Here is a 27,927-nt window from a genome sequence, read left to right as displayed (position 1 = left end):
ACCTCATTAGAAGTTGGCGTGCCCGAAACAGACCTTTGTCAAGCATGCCTATTTTGTGCCACATCTGGATGCACGAATGCAATGGTAAAGGTGGATGGGCAGCCCATTAATTCAATTTAAATGCATGCAAATGCATTTAAATCACCGTTGCACCCATTTCAAGCACAAATTGGATTGTGCCCATTTTTGGGTCTTGGTAAAGTGGGTGCAGAGCGTGTTAATGGCCTCACACCCAACTTCACCAAGTTTTTTGCACCTGAAAAACAGCTGTGATGCGATGGTAAAATTAGGCCCTGTGTCTTTGATTATGAAGATTCTCCAATGTGACAAAAGCAGCAAACAGACTTGTAATTCTTTTACTTTTCATCCCAAACCCACAAAATAGATATTTTAACAATAAGTTAGTGCAGCAAATTAGTGACATGATTTTACCATTTCACTGTCAGAATCCTGATAACGTTCTATCAGTTACAACACCCCTTAAACTGTCACTAACTCCTGGTGAGTCTCCATGCATACACTAGAACCTCATATAAACATCAGCTAAACTGTAATTGCACTCAGGGACCAGTGGATTGTACTGCTGCTTCACAGCACCAGGGACACAGGTTCTATTCCTGGCTTGGGTCATTGTGCAAATTCCACACAATCGCCCTGCATCTGGACCATCTGACGGGCAACATGACAGCTCAGTGACTATCACTGTTTGCTGTGCAGATACGTGGATTTGGGCCAGTGTCTGTGGGAGTTTGCACATTCTCCCCGTGATTGCGTGGGTTTTCTCCGGGCGCTCCAGTTTCCTCCCACATCCCAAAAAAACGTGCTCTTCGGCTGATTGGTGTAACAAATTATCCCTACATTAATCTTCCCTCAATCATCCCCAATAGGTGTAGACAAAGGTCATGGGTAGAGGAGGGCATAATTTTAAAATGGCAGCGTGGGCTCGTTGGGCCTGTTTCCCGTGCTGTGTTGTTCTTTGTCTGTATGGATTTCCTCCCACAGTCCAAAGATGTACACGTGCATTGACTTCTCCCTCGGTGTACCAGAACAGGTGCCGGAGCGGCGACTAAGGGATTTTCACAGTAACGTCATTGAAATGTGAATGTAAGCCTACTTGTGTTTCAGAAATAAATTTTAACTTTATTGCAGTTACAGTGATTCTCATCTCAATGTTAACCATCTTTCCAGATTGAGGTGGGCATCCACTGCAGAGTAAAAGCTGAATGTACTCAGCTAACAGCCCACCTGGTAGAGGATAAACGATTGTAGGTTAGTCAAGTTGTGTTTGGCACAGGTAGAAAAGGTCAAATCTTCCAGCTACTGTTAGGAAATTTATACAATTCATCTTAGTTTCATTTGCATAAAATTAGGATGTCACGTGTTAAAATACAACTGAAGGCCTTAGTAATTGACACAGCATCCAATTTTACATCTGCTCCAAAAACAAATTGTAATCAATAATACTTTCCACAAAGAGGCAGTTCTCTAATTCCAAATAAAAATCAAGTTTATAGAAAACCAGCATACAATTAAAAAAACAAGTCTGGAAACTTGGATACGGAATTCCATAGTTTCTCTGGTCATTATTTCACTTTGACTGGCTAACTGATTACATTTTAAAACATGCTCACCTTCAGTGAAAGGACAACACTGTCAAAAACAGAGAAACCACGATCTGAAAGCATTCAGCATGGTGCTGTCATGTCAGAACCCTATAGTTCGTCCCAGGAACAATCCTACCCACCCATTTTGGCTTTATACTGGCGATGTGGAATTTTCTATTAGGGTTTGAACCCAGTATCAGTACAGTGAGGGCAAGCTGGTAACTAGATGTGACATGTATCACCACCTTTGCTCACACAATTCCATAAGCTGCAGGCTACAGCTTCAAGGTAGGTAAGAAAGTTATTTTAAAAGTTATTTTGAAGAAGATGCCACAGACCCAAGAAGAGAGAATCACAGGAATAACTCATCCTGACACCAGCCATAGGTCTTATGCTATGCTAATGAGGGAGCTGATACTGTTGGTTGGTAAGATTAGGATTTAACCTCCAGAAAACAGTTTATCAACCTTAGATAGTGCTGAGAAGTGCAGCTTTTCCAAGAAATGTTGTAAAAGCCAGCCTTTAAACTAGCATAACACTGCCAAAAAACTGGATGCAGTCCTGCTTCAGAAGACCTACTCTCCTCACCAAAGCCACGATCAATAATTAAAAGCAGCAAATAGCTGTGGGAAATGAACTACAGCCACTTCAAGCTGGACATCCCTCATACACACAGATGGCAAGTGGAGAGCTACCAGAGTATCTCTCCAAAGTAACTTGTCAGTGTGAATTCAGGTTCAAGAGGGGCAAATAAATGAAACAAGCAGGCAGACCCTCAGTAATTAGTTGATCAGTAGCTTTGTTCTGTCCATTGGCGACTGGCACAGTCCATCCCTCTAGCTCGGACTCAGGGCTTGTGTCCCTCTCGAGCAGTTGCTGTGACCTACATGATTATCTTGGGTTCAGGCACAGAGTCAGCAATGGATTTATGAGGTAGGACATTGGCCCCGTTTAGATACAGCTCATCTTTCACAATCACATCCTCTCCCAGGACTGCAACGTTCTCCATCCGCACCTAAAAACAAACAGAAAGCAATCAGCCCAGACACCACCAACAATATTCTTGTATCTCACTATTTAGGAACAGGACATCACTTAGCCCTTCAAATCTATTCTACCACTCAGTCTGATCCATGACACCACACTGGAGTTACTATGGTCCAATAGAGTTGTGTAACATTGGCCTTTTTGATTAAAATTTCCTGAACAGGTGCAAAAATAATGACCACCCAGTCCCTGCCCCTCTCAAACACTACCAGCCAGTCTCTCTGGACCGCTGTTATTTCTAGCTTTTTACCACTTAGAAATTATTGTTCTATCCAGTTCAGTCCAAAGTGAATGACATTTGTCTGCACTAAAATCCATTTGCCAGTTTTGCCCATTCACTTGATAATACTTCTGTAATGTTCCCATCTGCACAACTACCAAAGAACCCAGGCTTCTATATAAAGGAACATTGCAGATGCCTTTATTATAATCTTCCAAATTGCTTTCAATTCAGTAAACTTTTCTTTAGATTGGAAAATTGTGTCCATTACTCACTATATAAGAAAGGCCACAAACAGAAACTGGGGAATTATAGAGCTACTGTATTGTTGGGAAATTACTGGAATCTCTAATGAAAGAAAGGGTAGCTGAACACCTGATCAGAGAGAGATAGCATGGAATCGGATTGAAGTGCTTTGAAGCGGTAGGTGATTAATGTAGGGGACAGAGGAATGTCTGGAATTTATTTATACAGGCCTCCAGAAGGGATCTGATCAAGTCTCCCAAAAGAGACTGCTTGCTAAAGCAGCAACTTATTAACTCAATTAGAATATTGGCTGAAGTGACAGGAGACAAGAGCGATGCAAGAATGGAGAAGAATGTCACCTGTCCCTCAGGATCAGTACTGGAGCTTCATCTATATGCTGTATATATAGACAATGGGTAAAAGAGCCACAGATCCAAATTTGCTAATGACACAAACTAGACAGTATTATCAGCAGTGTAGATGAAAGGGTTCCAGGTACTTATTAAAATATCCTGGACATGTACAGAAAATAACCAAAACTGCTGATGTTTGCCTTTGTTTCTGAAAAACTTGAATCCAGGAAGGTAGAAATCATGTTTTAGATATTTGACATTCTGGTTAGATCATAACCAGAGTTAGTGAGAGCAGTTCTGGGCACAGCACTTTCTGAAGGATGCACCTGATAACGAAGGTGCAAAGTATAGCAGAATCATACCTGGAATCGAAGAGTTATATTACGAGGAGAGATTAAAGACAAATGGGGGTTTAATTCCCTGAAATTTAAGCAACTAACAGGTGATTTGATAAAGATTTTAAATTATTAAAGGGAAGCAGATAGAGAAACTGCTCCCACTGATTGGAGACTAAGGGGTAAAAAATTAAAGGTGGATTTGTCAGAATTGACTAAGTGGTGGAACTCTTCCTGTAAAATCAATTCTTAAATTGAACTAGGAGATCGGTAGATTTTGATTAAAGCAAAGCCCCATCCAAAAAGATATGAAAATCACAAAGCCCTTGGTATATCCCTTGCACGGATCAGCTACAACCTCACTGAATGCTGGACCAGGCTTGAGGAGTAAATCGCCAACTTGTCCACATGACTGGTTCCCCATTAACGTCAACTAGATTCTACAGCAATGGACAGATTTGACATTGGATCATTTAGGTCCTGCAAGTGCAATGTCACATGCCAATGGAACACTAACATCTGAAACATCAAACAGGACACTGTCCTTCAAATATAGTCACACCCAAATCACACACCAGGACAGTCAGACAACAGAAAAACACCTCCCACCATCCCACCCTCCCTCACCTCGATTCTGCCACCAACCTCCCCCACCTACTGACTGCTCTCAGCCCCACCCTCCATCCCTTGGCCATACCTCCTTCCCTCCATCCCTCCTTCCATCATGCCCCCTCCCTCCGCCGCGCGCCTGGGAGGAGGCTCAGTCCATCATGCCCCCTCCCTTCACCGTGCCTTACCCGCAGGCAGTGCCCACAACCCCCCAAGCCCCTAACTCAGCGGTGCAACCTCCAGTTCCTGCCCCTCTCTCCCTTGGCCATGCATCATACTTTCCTCCCCCCACTCCCTCAACTTACGCCTTGGTGGCTAAAACAAAACAAAAAACAACACAGCACGGGAAACAGGCCCTTCGGCCCAACAAGCCCGCGCCGCCATTTTAACAATTTGAGTGCCCTCCTCTACCCATGACCTTTGTCTATACCTAATGGGGAAGATTGAGGGAAGACTAATTTAGGGACAATTTGTTACACCAATCAGCCTAAGAGCACGTTTTTTGGGATGTGGGAGGAAACCGGAGCACCCGGAGAAAACCCAATGCAATCACGGGGAGAATGGCAAACTCCCACAGATACTGGCCCAAATCCATGTATCTGCACAGCAAACACTGATAGTCACTGAGCTGTCATGTTGCCCGTCAGATGGTCCAGTTTAAGCATACACCAATGACGTGAAGCACTAGGCAACTCTCGAAACAACATCCAAGAGCAGCCATCGCACGACCCACCGTGTGTATGCCCCTTGTTGGTCAACAAGGCGGACCGAATCACCTGTGAAGTAAAAGAAAAGACATCAATAAACACGCAAAACTTAGACATTTACGGAATCCCCAGAAGAGCAGAAATAAAGCAAGTAAGCCATGAAATATTTTGGAAGGTCCATAGGAATCAATTGATTCCCAGGGACGTCTCAAAGCTCTTGATCTTTATTTAGAAAAGTCTCCTGTATCCCTCCATCTGTAGTCCGCTCATGTGCTTGTCTAAGTAAGCCTTAAACAACCCTAGCGTGCCTGCCTCCACCACCCTACTTGGCAGTGCATTCCAGGCCCCCACCACCCTCTGTGTGAAAAACCTCCCTCTAACATCCGAGTTATACCTCGCCCCCCTCACCCTAAGCCCGTGGCCCCTCATAATTATTGTATCCAACCTAGCAAAAAGCTTACCACCGTTCACTTTATCTATACCCTTCATAATCTTATACACCTCTATTAGATCTCCCCTCATCCTCCACCTTTCTAAGGAGAACAGCCCCAATTTGCCCAACCTTTCCTTGTAGCTCAGTCCTTCCATACCAGGAAACATCCCGGTAAACCTCCTCTGCACTATCTCCAGGGTCTCCACGTCCTTCCGGTAGTAAGGCGACCAGAACTGGACGCAGTACTTCAAATGTGGGCGAACAACTGCAACATTAGATGCCAGCTTTTATATTCTATACCCCTCCCTATAAAGGCAAGCATACCATAGGCCTTCTTCGCCACCTTCTCCACCTGTACTGCCACCTTCAGGACTTGTGTACTTACACCCCCAGGTCCCTCTGCGTTGCTATACTCTTATTAGGCCTACCATTTATCGTGTAACTACCCCCTACATTCTTTCTTCCGAAATGCATCACCTCGCATTTATCTAGATTAAATTCCATCTGCCATTTCTCTGCCCAATATACCAGCCTATCTATATCCCGCTGTATTGCCTGACACTACTCATCACTATCAGCAAGTCCAGCCATCTTCATATCATCTGCAAACTTGCTGATCACACCACTTACTCCCTCTTCCAAGTCATTTATGTATATTACAAATAACAGAGGTCCCAGTACTGAGCCCTGCGGCACACCACTAGTTACAGACCTCCAGCTAGAAAAAGACCCTTCCACTACTACTGTCTCCTATTTCCAAGCCAGTTCTTAATCCATCTAGAACCTGTCCTTGTATCCCATGAGCCTTAACCTTTTCCACCAACCTACCATGAGGGACTTTGTCAAACGCCTTACTGAAATCCATGTAGACGACATCCACGGCTCATCCTTTACCGACCGTTTTTGTCATCTCAAAAAATTCTACCAGATTCATAAGGCACGACCTCCCCTGTACAAATCCATGTTTGGCTCACCCATTGTCCTACGTCAGAGCTCCAACCAATGATGCAGGATTCCAGCCAGGAATGGGAGCGTATCCGGGAGCCTTTCAGGACTGTGCAGCGCTTTATCCGCACTCCATCCTCAATCACCACTCCGGGGCCAATTGTCACATTTGGACCAATAGAACATTTTTCTCCAATCTGGGCAGTTGTGTCCTAATAGAGAGAATGGCCAATTGGCAATGAGTCTTAGTCTGTGGGAGGCAACTCCAGCACTGCAAGATGAATGTGAGGGCTGAAATACAAATATGACCCCAGACACAGGGCTGCACACTGATCCTTCATGGCTAACTTAGGCAGGTGGGATGCAACTTTCTTGTTGATTATCTTTAAAGGTCTTTAGTGAGTAGCAATGCTCTTCTGACTGTGCTTCAACCTGTAAGGATATCAGCTCCAAATGGCAATGTCACTTATATAGGCCTGAGTGGGGCTGCTGTTGAATATGGATAAAGATGACGTATTGCATTTATTAGGGGATAGTCAGAGACTGGTCCTGAAGGATCATGTTTGGGCAGTGTACAGGAAAATAGAAGCTACCTCAGGCTGTACGATATCAGGTCCAGGGAGTGCTTAGTGTTGATGTTGAATATTTGTAAAGTTTGCCTAGCACGAGTAGACAACATCTAGTCCTCATGATACTGACTCTCATACACTGCCTCAATCTAGTGGTCTTCACTTAGAGAGGTAAATGTACCATCATGCTTAACAGTGAACTGTGAGTCCAAACAATAGGAGCCACTCCAGCATCTACCCAGCCTACTTTAACACAACAATTTAATGAGAGGTGACGATGAGATTGTCGGCTGGTTTCATTCATACACAATTCCAGTCACACAAACATGGGTGACCCTCAACTGCCCCAGTCAGCCTCTCAGTTGTGGCAACTAGAAATGGCCAATGACAGTTGAAAAAATAAAAGCCAGGAAACTTTAGCAAGTTGGATACAAAATTGACTCAATGGCAGAAAACAAAGAGTAATTGTTGATGGATGTTTTTGTGACCACAAGGCAGTTTCTACAGGGTTCAATACCACGTCCCTTGTTTTATACGGTATATTTTAATGTTTTGGATATAAATGCAGGAAGAATGATCAACAAGTTTGCAGATGGCACAAAAACTGATCTCTTTCTATGCCATTAACTTTCTATGAATAAATAACAACTTTCCTAACAACACCCACGTTCTCAAAATAGACTATGTGATTGGTTTAAAGTTAGACTTCCAAAACATTTTTAAATTGTTTCCTCTTTCAAAATTCAGAGGATATCAAGATTAGAAAATATAGGGTGGAAAGTATCGAGAACTAGATTGCTGTCAAGACCCATCGGCGTCACTAATGTCCTTCAGGGGCCTGACTCTGCCTACTTGTTCTGACTTACAGGTGACTCCAGATCAATTGCGGTTTGATTCCTAAGTGCCCTCTGAAACAACCGAGTAAATCACTCGGTCATATTCAAGGCAGCAGCTTATTGCCTCCTCCAGGGCAATTAAGGATGGGCAATAAGTGCTACTCACCAGCAACACCCACATCTCATAAATTAATTTTTATGAATGAAGACTCGAATTTAAGTTAACAGAGGATGAAAACAGACAAAGTGGAACAGAGAGGGTGTTAGGGCAGCAGAGAAATTAAGAAATTCTTTAAAACCAGAATTTAGTCTAAATGAGTGTTAGAGTGTTTTTTGCTAATGTTTGAATAGTTATATTGCAGTGTCACAGTTATTTGTAAAGCTAGCCAGCTCAGGGTGACTGGCATTTCTCTGAGCTACATGGTTCCTCAAACACAAACAGCTCAACCTCTGGAACACACTAACACGCAATGATCCTACCACAATCTTCATTTCTCTCTACAATTCCCTTTCCAAAAAAAGTTTAGATATTGATTCCCAAAATCACAAGTTAAAAAATAAGTCCCAGAATGTCACATGCGCGAAACAGAATTGTTTTTTTAAACCAGAGACCTTAGCCAGGAGGAACATGCTCCTGTTTTCAGGCTGCCTCGCTACAATCACTGGTCACACTACAAACATTGACCAGTTGCTGCCACCTACTGGGAGAAAGTGGACAATTCACCACTTCCTAAAACTGCAGTTTACCAACACAGAGACCAAAACAGCAACTTAGAAAACACAAAGCACTCCACCAACAGCAGTAAATCAAAGCAAACCCAGGCTGCAAGGTGATAGAAGAGATTTATTCACCAGGCACGGTTACAGAGGAAGATTCACTGGGCCAAGATAAATTGATCTTCTGGTAGATAATGTTAAATCTGGAAGGTTGTAAAGCAAGTTTAACAACTTCAGGCTGTGACCTCTCTCCTCCACCTTCACCCCATTTTTTTTATTTCTATCAATTTATTTTCATTTCTTCCTTTGATTCATCTTTTCCATCTCCTATTTTATCCCACTTTCCATCTTTTTTTTCCCCTTACCATTATCTCCCTTCTCCCACCAAACCAGGGCCACTTGTTACCGTTTCACATTGCCTTTGACACACTACTTATCTTTACTGCTATTAACGCATTCTGTGTCGCTATTAGCACCCTTCTTAGCAATGATCATCACCACTTACATTCCATTTGTCTTTCTGTCCATGACATCTTTGTCAACCTCTCCCTTGCCTCCACCTATCACTGGTTCTCTATCCTGCCCCCACTTTTAACACACCCCACCCCCCCCCCCCCCCCACCAAACAACAGTATAAATCTCATCCTCTTTCCAACTGTCTTCAGCTCTGAATGTTGGCTCTATTCTCTTTCCACAGATGCTATCTAATCTGCTGAGATTTTCCAGCATTTTCTGTTTTTGTTTCAGATTCCATAGTAATTTGCTTTAATGTTTAATTGCACAGAATGACCCAAAATCCAGTATATTTATTCCCACTAGCAGCAAGCTGTGAAAAGTCCATCACGACAGTTACATGACTTTGGATGTCAAGCAGTCTGGGAGCTGTATCCTCAAATGACAATAGTTCTTATTGTGAAAAGCCTAGAGAGGTTGCCATCATTAAAAGCGTTCCAGTATCTCTGACTCCTAATGTGAATGTATGACTCCAGTCTGCAGAAAGCACTATCTACCCAATTCTTTAGGCTGATATTTAGCAAAGATCGGGGGATCCCACATTTCCAGTTCAGTGAACTAGCTGATGCAGGAGATCAGGGAGATGGTGAAATATCTAATTATGAGATTGTTGGGACAATCTATGAGGCCTAACACTCTATCCAGTAACAGCACCTGACCCAAAGCTGAATAAATGTTGTACATGGCCGAAATTGCTGAGAGTCGACCAGAGGGTCTCATTATTGGATGGAAGTTAGCAGCAGAACATCAGTGGCTAGCCCAATGAGACAGCATGAAGAGCTCAGTGCAATGAGATGATGGTGTAAATCGAGACCCAGCACAATACCTGTCATCTAACAGAAACTTACCACCAGGACATTTCCAATAATGCCAGGTCCTTGGTGCAGTCTATCTGGTGCTTTGTGTCGAAGGGACTGCAGGTACATGCACATCCCTGTCAGGAAGTCTTTGGGCTGCCCAATGTCCATCCAGAACCCTGTACATAAAGCAAGTATTTGCATCATTTGCCAGAGGTTTAAGACAATCCACCATTTCTGAATTTTGGCTGCCTCGGCCAATTTCAATCACAGACGCAGCAGGAATTCTGCTGCCGGCTCCAGAAATCACCACCTTTAGGAACACAGCAATAGGAGACCACTCAATCCATCATGCCTGTGTCAGCTCAACCCCATTCTTCTGGTCTTTCCCCAGACTATCACAAATATTTACTGTCAAGAATTTATCCAATTTTGACTATTAAACAATAAATCTGAATCCACTGTCCTTTCAGACAAAATATTCTAGATCATGATAACTCATTACAGTAAAAACAATCCTTATTGGCTCCAGTTTTTCTGTGAATTCGCTTCACTTTGTGTCCATAGAATTAAACACATAATCCCTACAGTGCAGAAAGAAGCCATTCAGCCCATTGAGTCCACACCAATTCTCTGAAAGAGCATCTTATCCAGGCCTATCCCCATTACTCCATGCACTTACCATGGCTAATCCAACTAACCTGCACATCTTTGGATACTAAGGGGCCATTTAGAGTGGCCAATCCTCGGATTACTGATCCTCGTGCCAAGAGAAACAGTTTGATTCAATTCATCCTAAGTATCCCCAAGAATTCAGAAAACCTCAATCCAATCTCCCCCTTCACCTTCTCTACTTTAAGGAGGGCAAGCTCAGTGCCCCAATCCCTCCACATAAATCAAGACTGCATCCTCATCCTGATCCAGCCCTCCTCAAGTCAAGAAGTGGTCACGGTCCCAGTGTTTATTAAGTTCTAACTTCCCTTTCTGCTGGCTCATATTGATCTGGATCTGAACTCTATCTATCCACTGTTGTTCCAAATCCCTTCATGTCCTACCAACAATAATCAATCAATATGAGTTTTGAAAGTTCCATTAGGAGAGGTGATGGTCTAGTGGTATTATCACTAGACTATTAATCCAGAAACTCAGCTAATTTTCTGCATTAATAACAAATAATAAGAATCTAATAATAGCCATTGTCGATTATCGGAAAAACCCATCTGGTCCTTCCTTAGGGAAGGAAATCTGTCCTCACCTGGTCTGGCCTAAATGTAACGACAGAACCACAGTGATGTGGCTGACTCTTAATTGCCCTCAGGCAATAAAAGCTAGCCAGCCAGTGACGCCCATAATCCCACAAATGAATAAAATAAAAGTTAGGCCCCATATCCACAACTGGAGAGAGTTCCTGGTTTCCACCACACTCCCTGAATTCACTTATAGGTGGCCCAGCTCTCATTTTAAAGCTGAAGCCTCCTGGTTCTGCATTTCCCCAAGAGGAGGTCATGTTTCTGTATTCCCCCCGCCATGGGTAGGGCCCTTCCTCAGGGGCAGACCCCTACCTCAAAGCTGCTTCCTGTGCAACGTCCAACAATGCAGACATCGACAAACCAGACAACATCCAATGAATAAGCTTTACGCAGTGTACGCGTCAATTAATTGTGACTCCACCCCTGCCCCATTGTACTAACTGAGCAGTCACTAAAAGTTCTCCCAGCATTGAGAAAGTGATAGAAATTTGAACTAGAGGAGTTTGTGCCTGAACTAAGACAAGTCACAGTAATCACTGGCCTGTTCTCCGCAAACTGATCTCATTTGAGGCAGCAGTGTGGACCCTAGAATGGATAAAATCCGCTTCCTCCACCAATTGCTCAGCAGTGACTTCCGATTGCAAGATGTGTGTGCTCCTGAACACTGGAAAGACTGCCATGTCCTTTGTGATTGTGGTCCTTCATTCACATGATCACTGCTTCAGTAGATATGGGTGAGCAAAAACTGTTTGTGAGCAGAGGGGAGGAAAGGGTCTTGGATTATCATTATCATACAATGATCAGACTTGAAGTTCAAGGACTCTGCATGATTTGTTGCACTGAGTGCCTCACCTTGTAGCTCCATAGCATACAACTGTCCCTCTTGTGCCATGACTGGGAAAATCTCCTTCTCTATGGAGGTGGGCCTGAGCTGCACACAGAAGCAAAGAACATATAGTCAGCACCAATAACAGAACCATCAACTTTGCTCACACACTAGCAGGGCTTATAGACACCATTTAATGGTTAGTTACACAGCTAATGTGGCTCACAGCAGCAGTCTGCCACCCTCGCTTCCCCTCTTCCTCTTGTCAAACATACAGGAGTCTGTCCACACAGACTCACACGGTCACACAGACTATGCAGGATGTCTCAGACTGGCAGAGGATAACACGAGTCCCCTGGGGATGGATGACCGCTAATTTATTTCTCAGTTCCCTGGACAGAAAGTCTCTTGCTCAGGTACAGCAGTGGAGACACCAGCGGCCCTCTCTTTGCCTTCTGTACCATAATCTCTGTGACATTTAATCTCTCCCACCCTCTGTCCTATCGCAGAGCTTCCACCTGATCACCCACCCAGCCCATCCCCACTTTCCAAATAGCATCAAATCTATCACATTTCTACTTGTTTCAGTTCAGATTGGAGTTGAAACATTAACTCAGCTTCTCACTCCAGACGCTGCCAGACCAGCTCAGTTTTTCCTGCAGTTTTTATTTTGGATCTCCGACATATACAATATTTTGTTTTTACTGTTTCTCCAAACACCATCACCACCCTTCAGATTTTAATAAACTGTGCAGATGTGGGTTTCTACAGTAGTCTCTGTATCTAACTCCTGTATCTAACCTCGTGCTGTCCCTGTCCTGGGAGCGCTTAATGGGGACAGTATCGAGGGAGTTTTATTCTGTATCTAACCCTGTGCTGACCCTGTCCTGGGAGTGGTTGATGGGACAGTGTAGAGGGAGCTTTACTCTGTATCAAACCCTGTGCTGTACCTGTCTTGGGAGTGTTTGATGGGACACTGTAGAGGGAGCTTTACTCTGTATCTGACCCTGTGCTGTAGCTGTCCTGGAGTGTTTGGTGAGACAGTTTGATGGAGATTTATTCTACCTTCTTTTATTATAGTGAATGCAATAGGGTTTGATTCTCCATTTCTCAGCATTAACATATTTCACTTTGACACGTGTGAAATGTTCTGTCATTCAGGTAATAGGGTTGTGTCTTTAACATACACCGCAACAATGATCTGTGACCAGGAACAAAACACAGTTAAGTTCGTGATAATCGGCCTGAAATCTCGCTCTTCACTCAGTATAAGTACTGTCAGATTGGAGTTAGCAGCTTCCTGGAAAGCGAATAATACCTGGATCCTGTTCAGAATGGTGGGGCTGAAGATATACATTCCGGCATTGATCTTGTTAGACACAAAAACTTGAGGCTTTTCCACAAATCGATGTATCCGTCCAATCTCTGCTTCATATATTACAACCCCATATTTGGATGGTTCCTCCACCCTGGTGACCTGTCAAAGTGATAGGCTGATTAAAGAGAATCTGTAATTACCACACAGAGTGAAAGGCCCCTAGGGAGGACAGTGTTGCTTTTTACTCTCTCCTGACACATTGCTCAGCTGCTGGGACAGAGAGCAGATAGTTTGCACTGTTCAAGGAGGAAGAACATCCTTATTCAAGTCCAGACAATAGTTTGCTGTTAAGGCATTAACTTGGCACAACTTGAGTGACCAAGTTTTCAGAGGGATATTGCTGTGGTGACAAGAGCAGCCAAGGGCAAGGTAATTGTTTTTTGATGTAGATGTCACTGGCAAACACAGCATTTATTGCCCACCCCTAATTGTCCTTGAATGGAGTGGTTTGCTAGACCATTCCTGAAGGCATTTTAAGAGTCAACCGCATCACTGTGACTCTAGAGTCACATGTAGGCCAGTCCAGGTAAGGATGGCAGATTTCCTTCCCTAAAGGACATTAGAGAACCAGATGGGTTTTTATAACAATCTGAATCACTATTACTGACATTCATTTTCAATTCCAGATTCATGAATTGAATTTAAATATCGGCTGTGATGGGATTTGAACCCATGTTCCACCAGAGCCTCTGGATTACTAGTTCAGAGACACTCCCACTGTGCCATCATTGTGCCACTTACCACAATGGTACCCTCTTTTCCATGGTGCTTGTGAAAGCGGACCATCTCTTCAAAGGGGAACTCACAGATCACGTCGCTGTTTAGCACAAAGAAAGGTTCTGAGCTGCTGGTGATCAGCTCCCGGGCCAGTGCGAGAGGTCCAGCTACAAACACACAACAGTCAAAAAGGCCGATTACAGCCACAAGCTCCAATATGAAGGCCCTTACACAACAAGACACACAATCAACATCCAGTAGTCACAACCCCTCCATGGGAAGCCTCTCCACCTCTGCTATCCATCCATTTTCCAGAGTTTCTCTGTCAATCAATTATTTATTAAGCAGAAGAGCAGTCAGGCAATACCTTATCCTCCAATTCTCCCTCTCTGTTTCAAATGGCAGGCAACCCCTCTCCCCCCAGGCTGACCACTTGTTTGGTGGTGGCACAACATCTAGCAATGCTACCTCACAATGCCAAGGACCCAGGTTCAATTCCCGGTTTGGGTCACTTGTGGATTCTCTGTGGGGGTTTCCTCTGAGTGCTCTGGTTTCCTCCCACAGTCCAAAAGACGCGTTGGTTAGGTGCATTGGCCAAGCTAAATTCTCCCTCAGTGTACCCGAACAGGAGCCAGAGTGTGGGGACTAGGGGATTTTCACAGTAACTTCATTGACGTGTTAACATAAGCATACTTGTGAGACCAATAAATAAACTTTAAACTTTGCAGAGAACATGCCATTCAATAGGTTTTAACATTGGTTCTCAACTGGACCATTCCAAGGTAGTGACAGCTAGATTTTGGTAATGGTTTCAAGGGAAATGGGAAAGAGGCAGTACATGGACTTGTGGTATAGATCAGCCCTGACCTAAATCAACAGCAGAGAAGACTGAAGGGGCTTAATGGCCTCCTCCTGTTCTTTTGTTGTGCTGTAAACTAGCCCTTAATATATGCAATAGTTACACCATTCTGAAAGAGATTCAGGATCAACATAGTGCTCGGGTTAACATTAAGGAAAAACAAGTTTTTGGAGCATTCAGAGTGCAAAGGCTAGAAGCCAGGATTCCAACTGGGACAAATACTATTGATCAAAGCAAGTGAGAATTGATTAACTGATTACAGTGTCTCTCCAACTTCCTTCAGGACCAAAGTGTGAAAGATTAGAAAGATGAATGTGGACTTTTCACTGCCACATGTGGACAGACGTGATGGAGTTTCTTACCTGTTCCTAAAGGCTCCTTCTCATGAGACAAAGAGATACGAATACCCAGCTGAAGGAAAAAAAAGAATGGTTGAGTGAAGAATATACAATGACTTATAATCCCTTCCTTCCTGCAGCCCATCCACCAAGTAGGCATTCATTCAAAATGAGCATAGAGACAAAGGCAGACGGAACAGGTGCTCACCAAACACCTACATCTGTGCATGGCAGTCCGGGATCAGTTAGCAACACTCAGCTCTGGACAGAAGTTGATGGGCCCAAGCCCAACTCTAGAGATCTGAGCACATTATTCAGGCAGACACTCCAGTGCAGTACCAAGGGAGTGCTCCACTGTTGCAGGTGCAGGCTTTAACATGACGTTAAACCAAAGAGCTATGTAACATTTCAGGTGAATGGAAACAGCCTGATGGCACTGTTCAAAACAGGAAGGAATTGTCTCTGGTGCCTTGGTCAATATTTATCACTCAGCCAACATGACAAACAGATCATTTGCTCACAGTCACATTCTTTTTGTGGGGCTTTGCTGAGGTATTGTCTAACCTGCAGCCAATATAGATTAGTGAATATAGGGCAGATGGGGGATGGGAGACCCAGTACGAGTTAAGACGTGGACAGAGTATTAGAGGGTGGAAGATAGCAGAACAACATCATTATAGTCTAGAGGTAACAAAGGCATGAATGGGACTTTAAGAATCCAATGAAGGGCAGAGCAGGGAATCTTACTGAGATCAAATAGAGAGTCCAAGGGATGGTAAGAAGGGTGCCAGACAAAAGGCAGGGAATTATAGGCCGGTTAGTTTAACGTCTGTTGTAGGTAAAATGTTAGAATCCGTCATCAAGGAGGAAATAGCGAGGCATCTTGAGGGGAATTGCTTGATAGAGCAGATGCAGCACGGTTTCGTTAAAGGGAAGTCGTGTCTGACAAATTTACTGGAATTCTATGAGGATGTGTCTAGGGCGGTGGATAGGGGAGAGCCAGTGGATGTGGTCTTTCTTGATTTTCAGAAGGCGTTTGACAAGGTACCTCACAAGAGGTTATTGCAGAAGGTCAGGGGACATGGAGTTGGGGGTAGGGTGTTAGCGTGGATAGAGGATTGGTTGTCAAATAGGAGGCAGAGAGTGGGGGTCAATGGGTGCTATTCGGATTGGCGGATGGTGACTAGTGGAGTGCCTCAGGGGTCGGTGCTGGGGCCTCAGCTATTTACCATTTATATAGATGATCTGGAGGAGGGAACCGAGTGTATGGTGTCGAAATTTGCTGATGACACCAAGATTGGGGGAACGGCAAATTGTGCGGAGGGTGTGGAGAGTCTGCAGAAGGATCTAGATAGGCTGGGCGAATGGGCCAGGAAATGGCAAATGGAATTTAATGTTGGCAAGTGCGAGGTGGTCCACTTTGGTAGGAATAACGGTAGGAAGGATTATTACTTACGTGGCGAAAAACTGCAGCAGGCGACGGTGCAGAGGGACCTCGGGGTCCTTGTGCATGAGTCGCAAAAACCCAGCTTGCAGGTGCAGCAGGTGGTCAGGAAGGCGAATGGGATGCTGGCCTTCATAGCGAGGGGGATTGAATATAAAAGTAGGGAGGTCTTGCTGCGGCTGTATAGGACATTGGTGAGGCCGCAGCTGGAGTACTGTGTGCAGTTTTGGGCGCCGTACTTACGCAAGGATATTTTGGCCTTGGAGGGAGTGCAGAGGAGGTTTACTAGGCTGATGCCAGAGTTGAGGGGGTTGAGCTATGAGGAGAGGCTGAATAAACTAGGCTTGTACTCGTTAGAGTTTAGAAGAATGAGGGGAGATCTCATTGAGACGTATAAGATGATGAATGGGATGGATAGGAAAGAGGTGGAGAGACTCTTCCCACTCAGAAAGGATAGTAGGACTAGGGGGCACAGCCTCAAGATAAAGGGGGGACGGTTTAGAACGGAGTTGAGGAGGAACTTCTTCACTCAAAGGGTGGTGAATCTCTGGAATTCTCTGCCCGTTGAAGTGGTGGAGGCTACCTCGCTAAATATTTTTAAGACGCGGGTTGATGGGTTTTTGATAAGCAAGGGGATTAAGGGTTATGGGGAGAGGGCAGGAATGTGGAACTGAGCCACGACAGATCAGCCATGATCTTATTGAATGGCGGGGCAGGCTCGAAGGGCTAGATGGCCTACTCCTGCTCCTATTTCTTATGTTATGGTTGGCCTTTAGAGATGGTGATGGTGTCTGGTTGGGTTTTGGTGATAGTGCGGGTGTGTGATTGGGTTTTGGCAGTGATGCGGTGTGTGATTAGGTTTTGGTGATGGTGAGGGTATGTGTGTGGTTGGAGCTTCATCTTGAGGAAAAATGTGACAGCAAGATTGTAAACAGTCTGTTTTTAGTTTTAAAATTGTTGCCAGGAAGCAGGGACAACTGATGGTGAAGGAACAGATATTGTAAAGAGGTCCATAGACAGTCTTTCCAATAATAAATTAGTGGAAATGTCTGCTGATCCAGTCCTGTAGGAAGTTTCACAATTCCAGGTTAAAGTTCAACAGGTTTATTTGGTATCATGAGCTTTTGGAGTGCTGCTCCTTCATCACCATGGCATCCACTCTAACAACTCAGTTCACTTGAAGTTAAACTCTAGTCATTTAATTCGAAACAAAATGTTTTGTTTCCCGTTCAGGCAGTGTGACCTTAAACATTTCAATGAGGTTTCCAAGTTAGATTAATTTCCCCTTCTCTCTCCTGTACCCAAACATTTCCCACCTACTTTCCCTACAGTTCAGCAATAAAGAACCAATCAGACACAGGAAGTGAACCTCAATAGTGCAACCTCAATTTAAAAGCAAGTCAAATAAAATTGCTCCTGCGTTTAATCGGACTATGAACTTCAGAATTCAGCTCCTGTTTTCACTGTGTTTAGCACGATCACAGAAAGAATTAATGTGCAGGAGACAATTCTGCCATAACCTTATCTTTCTTACCCTCTGCTCTTGTTCCTTCATCTCCTTCTCCAACATCTCCGACATATAACTGACAGCGAGGATTACATGCGATACACCAGCCTACTCAAAACAGATACGAACATGGTAACCTACAGGAAGAAAACACTCAAGGATCTTCTGTCTGTCCACAGACTGCACTTTTAGGTGGATGAACACAATTCTCTGATAAGCACATGCATTCACTGTCACAACACTCTTTGTATTGTTATCCTCAGGATTTCAGCTAAAATGTAACCTAGTGAGCAAATTTTATTGGATCAGAATATTAAACTGTTTAAAATTAAGCAATACGTTTCGAGATTCTGCCCTGAGATATTGCACCATATATAATACAAGGGTAAAGTACTGCTGAGTGTAGATCTGCTCCTGGTATGTAAGGAACAACTTGAGTTGTTGAATTGTCAACTTTGTTTAACAAACACTGTCACCAGTCTCTTTTTGCATTGGTGCCAATGCAAAAGAGAAAATTACAACATTAAATCATATTGGTATATCCATTATATCCATCAAAAAGAAAAACTGGCATCGATATAAGAGTCATTATTAGATATAATATTTGTAGTGTTAAAGAGTTACAAGTTCATGTAACAAAAAAAACATGGAACAAAATTGGAGAGTAATTTGGAAATAGTCTTGGTCGTAAACATTGCCCCCTATATGTAGCTAATCATTGTCACACACTGGTAAAATGTTAGCGTTAAATTCTCAAGGTCCTACTTCAGTGAGTGTGTCTGCCCTATTCTCCCACATTCTGGTCTCTATCCTCTCTAGAAAGTGCTGATGGTACCTTTACTAAAGCTTCCACTTGATGCAGAAGAATGGGCTTGTTGCAAAAGTCCACCAGAGGTTTCGGAACACTGAGCGTCAGCGGTCGTAACCGCGTACCGTAGCCTCCAACCAGAATCAATGCTTTCATTGTCACCTGTAAAAACAAAAAGCAACAGATGAATCAATAATCCAGAGGTGAACGTGTGAGAGCCAAGCCTCAAAATGCTTCAGTGTACCAGCAACAGAAGGGTGACATACAGGTGTGTGACCATCAATATCAACAGGGGAGGGATAATCATATTCCCACAAACTCTTGAGCATTCAACTGCCTGACATGGCTCCAGGTTAAATGATCATGTTAATGCCTCCCTTTTTCCTTCAAACCTTCCATCATTGTTCACCTCCTTAATCCTGCAAACTACTGCCCCATCTCCAAAATCCTTAAATATCTTGTCACCTCCCAAATCCTGTCCACCATTTCCACATGTTTGAAATTCTGCAATCAAGATTCTGTCCCAGTTACAGCATTTAAACAATGTGGAATCTGTATGGGTGGAGCTGTAGAACATCAAAGGACAAAAAGCAGTAGTGGGAGTTGTGCACACACCACCAGAGTAGACCATACAACATTAGGTAGAATTAGACTACTCGGCCCATTGAGCCTGTTCTGCTATTCAATCCCAGCTGACTTTTTCACATCCCCATTCTCCTGCCTTTTCCCCATAACCCCTGATCCCTTATAAATCAAGAACATATCCATCTCTGTCTTAAAGACACTCAATGACCTGGTCTTCACAGCCTTCTGTGGCAAAGAGTTCCAGAGATTCACCACTCTCTGGCTGAAGAAATTCTTCAGCATCAAGGATCACCCCTTCAGCCTGAGGTTTTGCCCTCTGGTTCTAGTTTTTCCTACTAGTGGAAACATCCTCTCCATGTCCACTCTATCCAGGCCCCGCAGTATTTCAACAAGATCCCCCCTCAATCTTCTGAACTCCAATGAGTACAGACCCAGAATCCTCAACCATTCCTCATTCAACACATTCCAGTGAGCAAAATTAAAGCTCATGGCATGGGGGTAATGTATTGATGTGGATAGAGAATTGGTTCGCAGACAGGAAGCAGAGAGTGGGAATAAATGGGTCCTTTTCAGAGTGGCAAGCAATGATTAGTGGGGTACCACAGGCTTCAGTGCTGGGATCCCTGCTATTGACAATGTACATTAATAATTTGGAAGGAGGAATTGAATGCAATATCTCCAAATTTGCAGATGACACTAAGCCGGGTGGCAGTATGTGCTGTGAGGAGGATGCTAAGAGGCTGCAGGGTGACTTGGACAGGCTGGCTGAAAGGGAAAATACTAGGCAAATGCAATATAATGCAGATAAATGTGAAGTTATCCACTTTGGTGGCAAAAACAGGGAGTAAGTTATCTGAATGGTGGCAGTTTAGAAAAAGAGGAAGTGCAATGTGACCTGGCTGTCATGGTGGAATAGCTGCTGAAGGTTGGTATGCAGGTACAGCAAGCGGTGAGGAAAGCTAATGGCAAGTTGACCTTTATAACAAAAGGATTTGAGTCTAGGAGTAAAGATGTCTTGCTGCAGTTATAAAGGACCTTGATAAGGCCACACCTTGAATATTGTGCCCCGTTTTAGTTTCCTAATCTGAGGAAAAAGTATTCTTGCTACTGAGGGAGTCCAACAAAGGTTCACCAGACTGATTCTTGGAATGGCAGGACTGACATATGACGACAGACTGGATTAACTGGGCTTCTACACACAGGAATTTAAAAGAATAAGAGGGGATCTCATAGAAACATAAAATCCCGATGGGACCAGACAGGCTAGACGCGGGAAGAATGTTCCCAATGTTGGGAAAGTCCACAACTAAGGGTCACAGTCTAAGAATAATGGATAAACTATTCAGGACTGAGATGCAGAAGAGCTTCTTCATTCGGAGAGTTGTGAACTTGTGGAATTCTCTACCACAGAAAGCTGTTGAGGTCAGTTCTTTAGATATGTTCAAGAGGGAGCTGAACATGCCACTTGTGGCAAAAGGGATCAAGGGATATAGAGAGAAAACAGGAGTGGAATACTAAAAGTGCACACTCAGCGATGATCATACCGAGTGGCCTACTCCTGCACCCATTTTCTAACTACGTTTAAACAACTCTTATCAAAGTCACAAATATGATTGAGAAAATGGCCTCCTCCTATTTCTCAATTATGTGCTGCCTCTTGCAACATCATTGTAAACACACCTTTAATTTAAACCATATACTGATGACAACTAGTTCTGCCATTTCTATCAACACCTTCGCTGTCTCTGATTTGGCAAGTTGCCTGCCCCACATCTAGCAATGGGTGAGCAGAACTTTTCTCATTTGAAACTTAGTCATTGATTCAATCCACTTCTCTGCTCATTGTCTGAAGATAAATGAGATTATTCACAACCTTGGTGATGCGTTTGACAATGGGATGAGTTTCCAAGAACATGGCAGTGACAGCACCAAGACCGGCTACTTCAGCCTCAATAGCCGTTTCCACCCCTCAGATCATCTTTGTTAGTCCAGACTTGACTATTTGAGCTTACTGCTGGACAGCTGCTCATCTTCTCTCCTTAAACTTGAGTTCAGTCGGCATTCTGCTGCCTGTGCCCTAAGTGCAGCAAAGCCCTTTTCCCCATCAGTCCTGTATTCACTGCCCCACACCGGCTTCTGATTATGCAGCATCTCAATTTTCAGACTCAACCTTGCTTTCCAGTCCCTCCATCTCACTATAATCGCCTCCAGCCTGACCACTGAGATAACTGCGCTCCTCTGAACTCTGGCCTTTCCCACCTCCCCGGTTTTAATCACTCCAACATCAGCAGCCATGCCTTCAGCCGCCCAGACCCCCAAACTCTGGAATTTCCTCCCTTTGGAGACCACTTATCCTCTAAGACATCTCCTTAAATCTATCTCTTTGAACATAAGAACATAAGAAATAGGAGCAGGAGTAGGCCATCTGGCCCTTCGAGCCTGCCCCGCCATTCAATAAGATCATGGCTGATCTGTCGTGGCTCAGTTCCACTTTCCCGCCCTCTCCCCATAACCCTTAATCCCCTCTCTTATCAAAAACCCATCAACCCGCTTCTTAAAAATATTTAGCGAGGCAGCTTCCACCACTTCAACGGGCAGAGAATTCCAGATATTCACCACCCTTTGAGTGAAGAAGTTCCTCCTCAACTCCGTTCTAAACCTCCCCCCCTTTATCTTGAGGCTGTGCCCCCTAGTCCTACTGTCTTTTTTGAGCGGGAACAGTCTCTCCACCTCTATCCTATCCATCCCATTCATCATCTTATATGTCTCAATGAGATCTCCCCTCATTCTTCTAAACTCTAACGAGTACAAGCCTAGTTTATTCAGCCTCTCCTCATAGCTCAACCCCCTCAACTCCGGTATCATCCTAGTAAACCTCCTCTGCACTCCCTCCAAGGCCAAAATATCCTTGCGCAGGTGCGGCGCCCAAAACTGCACACAGTACTCCAGCTGCGGCCTCACCAATGCCCTATACAGCTGCAGCAAGACCTCCCTACTTTTATATTCAATCCCCCTTGCTATGAAGACCAAGCTTCTGCTAATTTCACTTTGCAACATAATTCTGTAACATCTACCAAGTGGCTGCTGTCACATTTTGTTTGGTAAATGTTTCTCAGGATGTTTGATTACAGTAAAAGCTGCTGGATTAAAACGCTACACTTATAGCAGACTGCGGCCACTCTGGCAACTTTCCTATTGTCAAAAGGCAACCCACAGAAATCAACTAGCCCTGATGGGGTACCCAGACAAGGACTCAGGTCCTTCGCAGGCTAGCTGGCCGAGGTAATCGCAGACATCTTAAACTTCTCTTTATACCAATCTGAGGGTCCTACCTATTTCAAAAAGATTACTGTCAACCCTCCACCAACTAAAAACCAGGCAGTGTACCTTAATGACTAGCGTCTGGTGGCTTTGACATTCATCATTATAAAGTGCTTCAAAAGGTTAGTCATGGCACAAATTAATTCCTGCCTTCCAGACTGCCTGGATCCACTACAGTTCACCTATCCCTGTAGCAGGTTCACAGCAAATGCCATCTCCCTGGCCCTACACTCAAACCTGGAACACCTAGATAACAAAGACACCTATGTCAGACTCCTATTCACAGACTATAGCTCAGCCTTCAATACCATTAGTCCTATGAGACTCATCTCCAAACTCCATGGCCTAGAGCTCCTGCTTTTGCAACTGGATCCTAAACTTCCTAACCCACAGATCACAGCCAGTAAGGATAGGCAACAACACCACCTCCACACCAATGCTCAGCAAGGCTGTATCCTCAGCCCCTTACTATACTCCTTACATACCAATGACTGTGAAGCCAAATTCCCCTCCAACTTGATTTTCAAGTTTGCTGATGACATCACTGGCGTGGGTTTGATCTCAAACAATGACGAGATAGTACAGAAAAAAGATAGAAAATCTGGTGAATTGGTGTGACAACAATAATCTCTCCTTCAATATCAACAAAACAAAGGAGATAGTTATCAACTTCAAGAAGCATTGGGGAGGGCATGCCCCCATCTACATCAATAGGACTGAAGTCGAAATGGTCAAGAGCTTCAAGTTTTTAAGTGTCCGGATCACCAACAACCTGTCCTGGTCCCTCCATGCTAACGCTATTGTTAAGAAAGCCCACCAACGCCTCTACTTTCTCAGGAAACTAAGGAAATTTGGCATATTTGCTATGACTCTCACCAACTTCTACAGATGCACCATAGAAATCATTCTTTCTGGTTGTATCACAGCTTGGTATGGCTCCTGCTCTGACTAAGACTCCAAGAAGTTTCAAAGGGTCGTCAACAAAGTCTAGTCCATCACTCAAACCAGCCTCCCATCCATTGACTCTGTCTACACTTCTCACTGCCTCAGCAAAGCAGCCAGCATAATTAAGGACTCCACGTATCCCAGACATTCTCTCTTGCACCTTCTTCCTTCAGGAAAAAGATACAAAAGTCTGAGACCACGTACCAACCGACTCAAGAACAGCTTCTTCCCTGCTGCTGTCAGACTTTTGAATGGATCTACGTCGCTAACTATGACTGAAACACTACACTCTGCGCCCTCTCCTTTCTCTATGAACGGTATTTTGTTTATACAACACGCAAGAAACACTATTTTTCACTATATGTTAATTTATATGACAACAGTCAATCAAATCAAAATCAAAACAAAGCCGTTGTTAGTCCATTCGGAGCCACCCAGGAGATGGGCCCCGGGGCCTGACGCTTACTTACCGATCACCCAGACGCCGGCTCTCTCTCTCTCGCCTCCCGGAAACTCGGTCGCTCCCCCCCCCCTCGCGGCCTCAAACATGGGCGACGTGGCACTGCCGCCGCGCCGTAACCTGGCAACAGCCAATAGGAGAACGTCTTCCGGCTGAGGGCCAATAGACAGTGAGATTAGTGCCTGGTGAAGCAGCAATCAACCAATAGAAGGAGAGGGCCTATTGACCAATGGGTGAGGGACAGCGGCTTCGAGCTTAACCAATCGGAAGGGACGGGGGAAGCGCCAACGAGTAAAATGAGGTGATAAGATGGACCGTGAAGGCAGAGCTTGGAGAACAGCGCCCCTGGCCTGGAGGTGGACTCGGGATGCCATCGTTTGTCTGTGATTTAGGTTGGTGTGATGTGGAGATGCCGGTGTTGGACTGGGGTAAACGCAGTAAGATGTGTCACAACACCGGGTTAAAGTCCAACAGGTTTATTTGGTAGCAAATGCCACTAGCTTTCGGAACGCTGTTTACCCACACATAGTAAAAAGTCTGACAATACCAGGTTTTAATCCAACCGATTTATTTGATAGTAAACGCACAAGCTTTTGGGGTTAGTCCTGTCGACAGGGCGAACACTTCAGTGGTCACGGGCATTCAGCCTCTGACCTTCGGGTAAGCATTCTCCAAGGCGGCCTTCACGACACACGACAGCGCAGAGTCGCTGAACAGAGACTGATAGCCAAGTTCCGCACACATGAGGACGGTCTCAACAGGGATCTTGGGTTCATGTCGCACTATCTGTAACCCCTGTGACTTGCCTGGGTTTGCAAAACCTCACTTACTGTACTGTCTGGAGACAATACACATCTCTTTAAACTGTGATCAGTGCTCCTTCCACTCACATTATCAGCCACTTCAGGTCTTGAACAGCAGGTTAGGTGTAAGGATTCGCATTCTAATCAGTAATCTCTAAACTGTCTGTGCTTTATATGCTCTGTCTGAGGCCAGAACTCTCCATTCACCTGACGAAGGGACTAACCCCGAAAGCTTGTGCGTTTACTATCAAATAAATCGGTTGGATTAAAACCTGGTGTTGTCAGACTTTTTACTGTGTTTACGCCAGTCCAACGCCGGCATACCCACATCATACCCACACATACACACACAGTTTACAGAATACTGATTAGAATGCGAGTCTTTACAGATAATCAAGTCTTAAAGGTACAGACAGTGTGAGTGGAGAGAGGGTTAAGCACAGGTTAAAGAGATGTGTATTGTCTCCAGACAGGACAGTTAGTGAGATTTTGTAAACCCAGGCAAGTCATGGGGGTTACAGATAGTGCGACATGAACCCAAGATCCCGGTTGAGACTGTCCTCATGTGTGGAACTTGGCTATCAGTTTCTGTTCAGTGACTCTGCGCTGTCGTGTGTCATGAAGACCGCCTTGGAGAACGTTTACCTGAAGATCAGAGGCCGAATGCCCGTGACCGCTGATGTGTTCCCCAACAGGAAGAGAACAGTCTTGCCTGGTGATTGTCGAGCAGTGTTCATTAATCCATTGTCGTAGCGTCTGCATGGTCTCCCCAGTGTACCATGCCTCGGGACATCCTTTCCTGCAGTGTATCAGGTAGACAACGTTGGCCGAGTTACATGAGTAAGTATCGTGTAACTGGTGGATGGTGTTCTCACGTGAGATGATGGTATCCGTGTCGATGATCCGGCACATCTTGCAGAGGTTGCTGTGGCAGGGTTGTATGGTGTCATGATCACTGTTCTCCAGAAGGCTGGGTAGTTTGCTGCAGACAATGGTGTGTATGAGGTTGTGAGGTTGTTTGAGGAAGTGGGGGTTGGGGATGGCCTTGGCGAGATGTTCGACTTCATCAATGACGTGTTAAAGGCTCCGGAGAAGATGTCATAGCTTCTCCACTCCAGGGAAGTACTGGACGACGAAAGGTACTCTGTCCACCATGTCCTGTGTTTGTTTTCTGAGGAGTCAGTGCGGTTTTTCGCTGTGGCGTGTTGGAACTGTCGATCGATGAGTCGAGCACCATATCCTGTTCTTATGAGGGCATCTTTCAGCATCTGGAGGTGTCTGTTGTGATCGTCCTCATCTGAGCAGATCCTGTGTATACAGAGGGCTTGTCCATAGGAGATGGCTTCTTTAACATGCTTAGGGTGGAAGCTGGAGAAGTGGAGCATCGTGAGGTTATCTGTGGGCTTGCGGTACAGTGAAGTGCTGAGGTGACCGTCCTTGATGGAGATGCATGTGTCCAAAAATGCAACCAATTCCGGAGAATACTCCATGGTGAGTCTGATGGTGGGATGAAACTTCTTATGTCATCATATAGTTGCTTCAGTGATTGTTCACTATGCGTCCAAAGGAAGAAAATGTCATTGATGTATCTAGTGTATAGCATCGATTGAAGGCCCTGTGTGGTGAAGAAATCTTGTTTGAACCTGTGCATGAAGATGTTGGCATATTGAGGTGCGAATTTGGTCCCCATAACTGTTCTGTGTGTCTGGATGAAGAACTAGTTGTTAAAAGTGAAGACATTGTGGTCCAGGATGAAGCGGATGAGTTATAAAATTGCATCTGGAAACTGGCAGTTGTCGGCGTTGAGTACTGAGGCAGTTGCAGCAATGCCATCGACGTGGGAGATGCTGGTGTAGAGTGCCGAGACATCCATTGTGACGAAGAGTGTCCTTGGTTCAACTGCTCCATGTGTGCTGAGTTTCTGTAGGAAGTCCGTAGTGTCATGACAAAAGTTGGGGGTTCTTTGTGGAGTGGGTTTTAGGATGCCCTCGACGTAACCGGAGAGGTTCTCACGCAGAGTCCCATTGCCCGATATGATGGGACGGCCAGGTGTGTTTGCCTTGTATATCTTTGGGAGGCAGTAGAGATCTCCAACGCAGGAAATACGTGCGATGAGAGCACGGAGAGTGCTCTGAAGGTTCGGATCAAAGGTCTGTTGAGTTGACGGGTGTGTTCTTTGGTTGGATCTGCAGTTAACTGTCTGTAATGTTCCTGGTTGTTCAGTTGTCAGTACACTTCTTTGCAGTAATCCATTCTGTTCAGTATGGCGATGGCCCCTTCTTTGTCTGCTGATTTGATGACAATGTTGCAGTTCATCTTGAGAGCGCGGATGGCGTTGCATTGTGCTTGGGTAATGTTCAGGGCTGTCTTGTGAGTGCGATTGATGAATCTGGTGTTCACGCACCTCCTGACGGCTTGGGCATACATGTCAAGTCGAGGGCAGTAGCCTTCCGGAAGAGTCTAATTCAACTCTTTTCTCCTCAGTTGCTGCACTGCGGATCTCTCAGTCGGCTGTTGCAGTTCATTAGCTGTCTCATTGTTGGAAGAACTCCCGCAGCTTCATTCACCTGATGAATTCCTCTGTGTCTGCTGCGATACTGATGGGGTCTATTTTGGTAGTGGGGCAGAAATAGAGCCCTTGGCTGAGAACTTCGATTTTATCTGGTTGAAATTTATAGTCTGACAAGTTGACAGTGGACTTCCCTGCAATGATACTGTTTTCTACTGTGGTACCAGGGGAAGGCTTGGTTGCTGC

At 44.7% G+C, this 27,927-nt stretch overlaps 1 protein-coding gene across 1 annotated transcript; it reads right to left on the bottom strand.

Moving 5' to 3' along the window:
• Window positions 1-1,481: 1,481 nt before the first annotated feature.
• gmppb (GDP-mannose pyrophosphorylase B) lies at window positions 1,482-24,445 on the bottom strand. Its single transcript, XM_080184612.1, has 10 exons — window positions 24,380-24,445; window positions 19,086-19,220; window positions 18,278-18,358; window positions 15,324-15,372; window positions 14,127-14,269; window positions 13,326-13,484; window positions 12,034-12,112; window positions 9,983-10,110; window positions 6,529-6,711; window positions 1,482-2,619 (listed from the first exon to the last, which is right to left on the bottom strand). The coding sequence occupies exons 2-10, from the start codon at window positions 19,212-19,214 to the stop codon at window positions 2,488-2,490; spliced, it is 1,083 nt and encodes a 360-aa protein (XP_080040738.1). The 5' UTR covers window positions 19,215-19,220; window positions 24,380-24,445; the 3' UTR covers window positions 1,482-2,487.
• Window positions 24,446-27,927: the final 3,482 nt, after the last annotated feature.

Source organism: Carcharhinus amblyrhynchos, chromosome 3 (assembly GCF_965287045.1).
Source record: "Carcharhinus amblyrhynchos chromosome 3, sCarAmb.v2.hapA, whole genome shotgun sequence".
In the NCBI taxonomy this organism is placed as follows: Eukaryota; Metazoa; Chordata; class Chondrichthyes; order Carcharhiniformes; family Carcharhinidae; genus Carcharhinus; species Carcharhinus amblyrhynchos.
The sequence above is the reverse complement of the archived record's forward strand: the minus strand, read 5'-3'. Positions and strand labels throughout refer to the sequence as shown.